Below are 10851 nucleotides of genomic sequence, written 5' to 3'. Positions count from 1 at the left end.
TTTATCAACAAAGAGCAATAATAAATACAAGAATTTTGTTTTATTGAATCTAAGAAAAAACCCCAAACCCTCAAATGCATAAACTAGCCTCAAGAGCACTTTGTATGAAGTATTTAAGGTTTTTGTATTATTTGTAAGGATAATTGCTTCCATTTACTGTGGATACTTTTTGATTCAGTCATAAACAATAGACAATTATTCTCTGCATTACCAATAAGGTGCAAATTCCCATCAATTAAGTAATGCTGACATTTCCTTTATGGTAACTCTTAAATAAGTTTGAAACTCTAAGTCTGAGGGCCTTGGAAGTAAAGAACTACACACAGTCAAAGAAGACTCAACTTCAGATGGGGAATTCCATTGTTTGAGGAATGCACTTGCTGTTTTGAAAGGATGAGCAACCCTGGTTATTAATTGGTGAGTGTTCCAGCATCTTCAGAATAAACAGGAAGGCCTACTTCTGATACTAAGTTTCTTCTGATTTAGTCTAAGTGAAGTTCCTCAGGTGATGCAAACCCCAAAGTTCCGTTATCCTTAATAGAACTATGCTAATTTATACCAGCTGAACAGGACTAGAGGACCCTTTTCTGACAAACTGAAAGTGCAAAAAGGGCCTGAATATAAATAAAAATACCACATGATCAAATCCTTCCATCAGTGAATTCATGAGAAATTTCAACATTGATTGCAGTAGGGTCACAGTTCCACGCAGAGTGGCTACATGCCACATCATCAAGTATGGTAAGGTTCTGAGATTTTTTTCTAATTAGGAAAGACAGTTTTACCAATAATACACACATACACAAACAAACACACACAAACACACAACACACAGACATACACGCATATATATTATATGCCATATACTTTCAATGTATGGTTCTCAGCAAATTGAGCAGAAGATTAAAACTTCCACATGAACTCTTAAAAAATTTAGTAACTGTACATTTTAAGAAGAACCCCAACTTTATGCAAAACTGTAAAAGGTGTTTTTTTTGTTTGTTTTGTTTTGGTTTTTTTTTTTTTTTTTTTTTTTTTCTTTTTTCTTTTTTCTTTTTTTCTTTTTTTTTTTTTTTTTTTTTTTTAATAATTTAAGTTACTCAAACTAAAACTCTTGCTGACCTGGTCAATATCATGACAGATGACAGTTTGTCACCTCATGTGAGCCTTAACCTTTTACTCTTCCAAAGTACAATCCCTAATACAGGTAAACAATTCATACTCATTATCTGGGAAAAGACAAGATGAAAAGATGCACAACTACACTTGAAACTTTTACCATGGTATTTTTAGGATTTACTTGAAAATGCACATCTGTACATCAGTCCTGTTCATATTCCATGGATACTGTAACAGTAATAGATGCAGAAGACAGGTGGGAAACAAAGCCTTTCTCTTTTCTTTCAAAAGAATTAACTTTCAAAAGTGGAGAATGCCAGGATATTAAAGCTTACTAATCACTTAAAACACAATGCAAGCATTAATTACAGCTGATGTAAGTAAAAGCTAAATACACTCTCAGGATCTTTCAGATTTTCTGCACTATACATTTAAAGACAAGGTATCAATGGCATGCATCTTCAGAATTTAAAATGCATTTCACGGGTTTGTCTTTATTGTGATGATTGAACGCAATTCAGACTCTACTTTGCCTTAGCACGACTGGAAATTTCCCCAGTGTTCACATATCCAGCTTCTTAATTCTTCGAAGTTCCATGAGGTACATGCACCTCCTGTTTATTTTGTCTTCATCCAGCATTTGCTTCTCCTGAACAGAGACCACCAACGCTGATGAATTCTTGAGGCTTTCTGGGGTGGGCAACCAGCCACCTGGCACCCGATAGAGACCACGTGCTGCTGTACACACAGTCTTTGACAGGAATAAACACAGCTCCTTATAAGCCTAAGTCTAGAACATGAGCTCATGGCATGACTTTGCTTTCAAGTTTTATATACAATGTTGAAGAGTATGTTATCTGTATCCATTTCTGCATTTTCTGTCAGTTCAGAGACCTTCATCTAAAGACATTGATTTAAGGTAGAGGACACAGAATTTAAATTAAGGATGAAAAGGTATTTAGGACTTAATGATTACACACAGTTGGAGGCATTTGAAAGATGCTTTTTTGTTCGGGACATACTTTGCTTGCCAGAGTCAGCTGAAAGTATTAATGCAATTAAAAAAACCCGAGTGTCACACAAGGTAGATATTCACATAAGATACAGTCCTGCTAAGTGTACACTCTTCTTGTCATTGTTCAATTCAGTGTTGGTTTCACAGTAACAAACACAAATTGTCCTCATTTCTGTATCATGTCTATGGAGTCATGGGCAGCAACAACAGATGCAGACTCAGTCTGTCACTCCAGAAGGAATACGAATGTGCTTAAAGCTGCTTCATTTATGAAGCGAACATGGAACTGTTACCTGCCTGAAGAGAAAAACAGAAATTCTGATTTTGCATATTAGTTTTCCTTTCTGTATTACTAAACAGTAGAGCTTTTCACAGACATACAACATAGACATTATTTTCTTATAATTTTGTAAATAAATTTAATGACACTTATATAGAGATTTCTTTACTCAGAAAGAAAAATGTTATAAGATGTACTTTCCTGGTCCATGAACACACTTGCCTGCAAAAGCTCATTCATGTCATCTAAGGCAATGGAACAGCTCTCATGGTTTTACTTAAGTGTTACATTTAAGCATTTTGGTACTGGCAATCTCTGGCAGCAAATTTCCCTTTGAAGTCATCTGGACAAACCAAACTGAATTTACATGTTTGGAAAAATGGAACAACTTATCCAATGCAGTGACAACTTTCCTTCTAAACGAGCATATGGTAGAACCAAAGCAGACAGGGAGACTGAAAAACCTCCCAAGCTGTAGCTAACTCAATCATATTGAATACCTGAGAGTAACTGTTACAGGATGAACTGCAAAACTGAGATTGTCTGTTACATTCTTATGCTGCTCTTTCCACTCATGATAAAGAATGAAGAGACTCTTACACAGATGTAATGGATTGAATACAGTACTGTTTCTGTGGTAAGAAGCCTCTTGCCAGAGAAGTGCTGTTCTGCAGAGCACAGCTGGGACTGAGAAACCTCACTCACCTTTGCTGTTCACTCTTACATACTAAAGCAAGACTATTGTATCTGATAAGGCTACAGAGACTACAGAAATGTGCTGACTAAGCTACAATTAATAAAAGCCCAGGTCTACTTGGCCTGTTCTCTTACACTCGCTAATTTTACCAGATTGTGTTTTTCAGTTCACATCGCTTTAAAACAGCTGTAGTGTAACAGCTGAAAGCTTCGCTGTCTCAGCTCTAACACCAAAAAGGAGAAGCAGTAGATGTCCTTTATTCTGGAATTCTTGTAAATTTTATTCTGAAGCACTCAAGTTAAAAATCAAAGGTCTAAATTAATGATACTAAATTAGCTGTCTAAATTAGCTGCTAAAGATCTTATGCACAAATGAAACCTACTGATAGCAAGATTTCTTTTTTTCCTAAAAATGGACTCTGAATCACTTTTTATTGCAGCAAAGTAGCTAAGTCTATGGTAAAACTGTTACCATAGCCAACTTACCAGTACATGAAACAGTAACAGTGTTGAGGGAGAAAAAGCAACAGCTACACTTGTAGATGTTCCTTTTCTTTTTGCTGCAACATACTGGAAAAGAAAAGGTCCCTTATTACTACAGTAACAGTCTTTCAAGGAAATAGAATAGATGGTTTATAAGTTAGCTAAAATAAAAAGGGAACCCAAAGAATTAGAATTTATGTTTGATATTAGTTCTTCCTACTTATAGATGAATATTCCTACTTTCTCAGGGAGAAGAAATTTTTAATAGTCATCTACGCCATATATGTCAAAACACATGCCATATAATTAAGAAGACATTTGATAGAGAATGCAATCTGTTTCAAGTTCCTGCAATGGCCCTCCCCTGCATTTAACTGTTTCATCTTTTCTTCATATAAAAAATGTTTTGTATTTTCTGTGAAGTTAAAAGGAAGATGTATGCTCTATTTCACAAGTTTTAACACCTATGAGAATGACATGCAGAATGAGCCATTTGTAGCAACTAATATACTTGGTGAAATGAATATACGGTCTTCTATTCTATATACTGTACTTGAAGAAAATTTGCTTTAAGAATTTATTACTTTAGCAAGCTGAAACACTGAAATTTTCAGCTTCTGTAAACAAACTGCTAGATCAGAACCTTGCCTATTTGTCCCTTTGCCAGTGGACAGCACCAGGCATTTCAACCAGTGTGAGAACAGTACAGGACAAATTCTTCTGCCACCCACATCAGATCTTTCCCTATATCATTCATAGTTAAAATCTAATCAAACATCATGAAATATGAAGTTAAACAATATTTTCAAAATGCTTTAGCATAGGCTATTCTTACTTAAAATGTCCCTAAGTCTTTTCCTGGATTTCACAGAATTCCTTGCCCAAGTCATGTCCAAGGAACTTCAAAGCCTTGAACCGTAATTTCAAAGGTATATTTGATTGGCTGAAAACTTCTTCTCTTTAAAAATCAGATAAAGTACTGTATAAGTAGGAAGAGAGCCATAAATCACTTCAGGATGACCTTAGGAAGTTAGCATTTGAACAAGTTCTCATTAACTTTCCACAATTAAAAAAAAAAAAAAAAAAAAAAAAAAAAAAAATTCCACCAAAAAAACCAGAAAGTCATTGCTTTCTATTTATTTCCATAACTTCAACCTACACAGCAAATTTACTTCAAAATTACTTTACATCCCAGAGCAAATAGCAACATTTACTTTATTTTGTTGTTTTCCCTATAGGTCTCAGCAATCCTTTCTCACACTGGGAATAAAGACAGAGACAATAATGTACCCATAATAAAATGCTGTATGCAGAACTATCCTCCATATCAATTTCTATGCCTAAACCAGAAAGTCCTTTAAAGGACACACTCTAAGAATGTATTTTACCTCTGCAGCAAGACCCTGTGTTTGGGGGTTTTTTGGGTTTTTCACAAAGCTAAACAGGAAGCAGTTCTCAGAGATAAATTTACATCTGTAAATACAAATTTTAAGTGAAACAATATACCTTATCTCATTTTCTTCTTGATAGTCACGACACTGTGTAGTTTCAACACTTTCTGGTCTGGATTTGGGATGTATTTTCTAGGAAGAAAATGCATTAAATATAAATATTATAAAGCTGTAAATATTCTAAAGCTTTCTTTAGTAACTAAACAATTGTATGTTTCAATTTGCTTCACATGTTCAATATCAAAGTCATCTTGCAAAATGTAAGCCAGATCTTGTCCTCTAACACACATCTACTACCGACATAAATATTACTATTGAAGTTTTTGTATTGTAGGCAGGGGCATAGGAGCCAAAAGCAAAAAAAATTCCTTTCTCAATATACAATAGAGAAACAGAAAATTGGATGAATCACACAATTTTTGTTTCCAATTAGAGAGTGATCATGCTGATAAGACAGGATTAACACTTTGATGGTGGAATTCAAGAATTTGACACATAAATTTACATCTTCAAGTCACAGTTAAGTGAAGATCAAAAGAGATATCTCTTGCTTTCAAATACAGAATGGTTCTCTTATTCCTACCTCCCCACAGCTAAGAAATGTAGTATCACTATGTAAACAATTATATGTAGTATCTATCTCTTACCTTCCAGTATATGGCTCCCAAAATAAAGCCAATAAGGAGAGACAGCAATGATGTCAGTGCTATGCTGATCCCTTGCAGGCTGGAGCTACTAATGAAGCCAAGTGCTTCTTCTGTAATTAAAGATACTCTCATTAGTGAAGACAGATTTATAGCAGAAAACTGTCTTCAGGGCAACACTATTATCAAGAGCACTTTCATGCACCACCTACATAACAGTATCTTGAATAGCAGAACAGATACTTCAAAGTGCAATGTACATGAGATGCACTTCATACAAAATCCTACAGGAAATTTTTGACCACAAGGATGCTCCACCCACTTTTGAAACAACTGTTGAAAAGTACCAACACCAATTCTCTTTTTGCCATTTGTAGAGAATTATCTCTTTCCCACACTTCAAAGTTTTGGATTTCTTAATTTTTGAAGGTCTTACTTTGAAACACAAAGCAATTATTTGGAAAAGAATATGTCAATTTGTGCATTTACATTAGTTCCATCAGACAACTCCCACTGATTGGAGGCACTCTGCCTTGCCACTAATCGATGACCAACATGAGGACTCTCAAGGGAGGTTAATTTAACAGAATAAGCCTGATCACTTCTAAAGCTGCCTGGAAAGGTACTGTTGACTTCAGCAAGATCAAACCCTTGTAACCTTGAGGTTTAACTGTGTGTTATTTGGTTATAACCATTTCTTGATAGCTTTTAACGTTTTGTTCAGAAGAGCACCCATCCTATTCTTTCATGTACACAAACAATTCCATTCCCCTCACTGGGAGCTGCATGCATGCTGAGACTAAAATTTGGCCCTTCAGTTATTTCATCAAGAGCAGGACGTGGAAAGTCCTACAGAGTCACCTGGGGACCCTCTTGAAATGCAAAGTGAACCTCAGGAGACAGGTCTTTTAGACATTGTCCACCCAGGTTTGGTTGATTGCAAATTAGGTGTCTGCAGCTCAAAAGGTGGGTATATTGACAGATTACAGAAAAAAAGAACCAAACTATAAGCACTGGAAAAGTGTAGGTGATTGGATACATAGAAATGAAAATGAACTGACAGCACTCAAAATGTGTGACTCATGCAAACAGCAAATGTCTAAGCACATACAGTATGATATACTGGGTCAAACAACATGTGTTTAGTACATTATTAAACAGCCGCCAAGAAAATACTTTAGTTTAGAAAGGAGTGTTCTTATAATTAACTAGCAATTCATTTTCAACTCTCAGATTTTCTTGTTGGCATTTTTCAATTTTTAGACAAATATTCTTTTTATTTCTGCTGTGTCTTCTAGGCTCAATGTAGAGAGAAATAAAAAGAGAACATAAAGTCTGTATCTTATCTATTCATATACTACATATATCTCTGTGTCTCAAACACTGTTTACAAAGTCTAAGTTCTGACTGTAGGGGCTTGAGTTTCACTCATATCCAGTAGATTCGGCACACTAAAAGGAAACATCAGTCAAGCAGAACCAATGGTAGCTTACTGTGAAAGAAATCTGTCTACAGAAAGGAAAGATAGCAGACAAAGTTCTACAGAAGTGAACATCAGCTGAAAAAGAGAGGCTATTCACTAGTCTGCTTCTGTCTGCGCAGACATTAAAGCCAAGAGCAGACATTAACTGGGGAGACATAACCTTTCCAACTTTTTGTCCCAGATTAGGCATAGAGGATGCTTGCTTGCAGAACTGATCTTCAAGAAAACTGGGCAAACTCAGGTGACTGGAGCCAGCCTGAACAACTCTAAAAATACTCTTCTGTTGTTGTTTATCTGAATTGTATTCTCAGAAGAAAATACCGATATTTCTCTTGTGCTCTAGGCAAGTAAAAAGCAATCCTCATTTGCCTAATGTCATTCTTCTCAGTGAGAGACTGCTGAGTTTTACAACTAAATTATGTAAAGCATAGGAGGATGGCCATGTTTTCTGGATTCCACCCCGCAAACTTCAGAAAAAAATTAAAAAGTGAAATAAAAATCAAAGGAAAAACTCTTCAGGTCATGTAAAGCATAATGTATTTGATAACATGCTATGGTAGACTGTATAACCTCAAAAACTCCTTGCCTATCTGCAGTGCTGGGCAGCATGTCATGGCAAGCATGCTCTTTTTTACATGAACTGCTAGAGAAATGTTCTGTATGCAGGGTAATCAGTGATATTTTTGTACCTTTGTTTTTAACAGTATTTTTCACAAACTTAATGCAATTTAAGACAACACAAGAGACCCTTTTACAATGAGATATCTAGAACTGGAAAATCGGATTTCTGAAAAGTTATCTCCAATGGAGATGATTTCTTCATCATCTTTGGAAAACTGGAAGGAATTTATAATTAGGTTTCTATGTGGGGACATGCAATCCAGGGATCCAGCCTAAATGCAGTCCCATTGTGACTCTCACCTTAGCCTACTTCTTAAAAATGACAACAGCTTTTATTTTTTTTTTTCCCCAAAACCTGACATGAATTAATTTGAAAGTTAAGTAACCCATAACTACCTTAAAAAGCAAGCAACAACAGAATATTTAATTTCACTTTCAAGTCCAGAAAAAATTCTCTTGAAAGATCTGGGGAGAATGAAATGAGTCATGGCAGGTTTCTTCATGTGCCTTTTATTTATATTAAAATTTAAAATGGAACAGGCTGAAGAATTTTCAGTCTGGAGAACCTCCCAGGAACTTGTGTCTTAATGAAGAAAAAAGGAGAGAAGTAAAGAAAATTGGCTACCACAGGGACCTTTTCCTCTGTTAGAAACTTTGGAGCTCTACACAGAAAGATTCTGACTCCCATCAGTTGTAAAGGCAGAGCAGGAGAAGGAATAGCATGAACCAGGTGCATCAATAACTTTATGACCTCCTTGGGCAATGCCAGAGGAACTGCTGACTCTATCCAGCAGAGTGAAAAAGGGGAGTGGATGCAGGCCAGCATCTCTCAGAGCTCTCACTCTGCATCTTGTGGAAGATTCCCTAAGGAAGTGAGGTCATTTGATGCTGATTTACATATAGTCTTCCCAGACATTGGGATGTTAAGCTGTAAACAAAATATATTTACTTTAAAAGCCATTCAGCTACACAATGAAGTTATTGAGCTGCTTCCTACCTTGAGCCATGTATGATTATGATTGAAAGCACTGTCTTAATTTTTTTTTTTTCCGTATATGTCTCAAAGGAATTTTCAGTTTACCTCTGCTCAGTTCCAACATAATTACCACAAGATCTTATCTGTAAAAATGCAGAGCAGCTCTCACTTGTTCATTAGGGTTTTCCATTAACTATTATGTTGGAACAAAGGCACAGAAGGCACCATCAATTGCATTAAGCCATAGGTGAACATTTTCAAATTGTTGTGCAATTACTGAATTAAATCATGGTATTTTTTTTTCTTAATTAAAAAAGGAGACCTTCTTCCTAAAAACAGTTACAGAGATCTCTGTGTTTACATGTTCTTTGAGCTACTCAGTACTAAATAATAGGGCTAAATTATTGTGAGGAAATTACAGACAAAAATGGAAGGAGGCAATACTGAACTCTCCGTGAAATTATAAAGAATGTTATGGCATTCATCTGAAGGAGATGTTTTAGTCACAGCTAGTAAGTTCAAGCTTTGATCAGAACAACAGGAAATTCATCTGATGGGCTCAACCACTGAAGGAAGAGATTAGGACTCAAGACTTCTTACCCTGACACTTCTTCTTTACATGGGAACCATCTCATCTACACTCTCTAGACCAAGTGTGGTATAATCATCCAAAGAAATATGAGCAAGACTGGAACTTTAATAGCTAATTGGAACTTCAGAGGACTACAGTCAGATAACACAAAGAGGAAGAAACAAACCAGCCTAAATAAATTTGGGATGGTGGCAGTAGCCTTTTGAGAATGTTATGGGGGAAAAGATGAAGTGGGAACATGTTACAAGTCTACATTCAACACTACAAGAATGAAAAAAACAGTATTACCATTCAAAAAACAATTAGAATAGCATAATTGTTCTATTTTTCATTTAGCTGGGCTAAGACTTTTTGTGTATATTTAGTTGAGATTCTACTCTATTATTGTAGTTTAATTTTATTGTTGCGTAAGAACAATGGAGTAATGAAATATGACAACAAAAGTAGGAAAAATAAAAATCCATAACTTAGCTAATTTATATGCAATTTCTATGATGAGTATTTCACAAATTATTTTATTAGATGATGCACTTCAGGTTTGTCTAAGTTGAATTTAGAATTGGGGCAGTTCAAGTCATCTGACGACACAGACTTTATTAATAGATTCAAAAGATATTAATGTGGAGGGTTTCTTTTGGAAACACTGAATGCTTCTAAATGCTCTAGAAACTATTAAAAGGAAAAATAACTCAATTTAAAACTGTTTAAAATTAAAGGGTTAATTAAAAAAATACTGTAGTTTGTGTCTGAAGATTTTTTTTCAGGCTTCCTCTCTTCTCAATGTTTTCCTTTTTGAAATTTGAATCTAATGGTGCTTTTTTGAAAACAGTAATGAAGCGAGGGGAATGCTACGCTGGGGAGTCTTCACAGGTGAAGTACTAAGGTTTATTCATTGTTGTTCCTTCCAAGAAGGTAAGGATTAACTAAAATCAAAATTTCCTCAGCAATAAAGTCAAGACAAAACTAAGATTGGCACTAAAGGCCATTTCAGAGAAGAAAACAGTAATGTCAATAAAGATTCAACAGCTCCCTACCTGCAAAAAAACACCAATTGAGTAACTACAATGGAACCAGTCAGCATCCAAATTAATATAATTTAATCTGATTATGAGTTCAAACTGTCCCCAGACTCAGCCAGACATGCAGTCCTCATGTCATTTCTACATAAGGCTGTTAACTGATATCCAATTTTCCAATAAATTGCTTAAGAGAATGATAATCAGTTAAAACACACCTGTACAGCATATGGTAGGCAATCAATTTACTGCATTATTTTAATTAGGCTTTTTTCCTAGTTGATTATCAGTTCCAATTATAAAACAAGATTAATAATCCTGCTTCTGCACTCTCCTCCACAGTACAGACACAGGTGCCACACTGCACTGCACTGCCCAGCACCCTCCTGTTCCTGTACTGGGTCAAACTCCTTTCATCTGAACTGCTCCTGTAATCTGTCTGTCTTTTGGCTTCTTGATTCATTCCCATTGCTTC

The 10851-nt window shown here is 35.5% G+C and overlaps 1 protein-coding gene across 2 annotated transcripts in view; it reads right to left on the bottom strand.

Moving 5' to 3' along the window:
- Nucleotides 1-1266: 1266 nt before the first annotated feature.
- KITLG (KIT ligand) overlaps nucleotides 1267-10851 on the bottom strand; it is a 53371-nt gene continuing 43786 nt past the window's right edge. For both annotated transcript variants that reach the window (XM_083859745.1, XM_083859746.1), the window contains 4 exons: nucleotides 5692-5801; nucleotides 5100-5176; nucleotides 3597-3680; nucleotides 1267-2431 (listed from right to left, as the gene is read on the bottom strand). In XM_083859745.1, the coding sequence (XP_083715871.1) occupies nucleotides 3641-3680; nucleotides 5100-5176; nucleotides 5692-5801 (227 nt within the window). In that variant the 3' untranslated portion in view covers nucleotides 1267-2431; nucleotides 3597-3640. The remainder of the gene's footprint in view (nucleotides 2432-3596; nucleotides 3681-5099; nucleotides 5177-5691; nucleotides 5802-10851) is intronic.

Source organism: Zosterops lateralis (genome assembly GCF_965231275.1).
Source record: "Zosterops lateralis genome assembly, chromosome: 4".
Classification (NCBI taxonomy): Eukaryota; Metazoa; Chordata; class Aves; order Passeriformes; family Zosteropidae; genus Zosterops; species Zosterops lateralis.
Note: the sequence above shows the minus strand (reverse complement) of the source record. Positions and strands in the feature narration are given on the sequence as shown.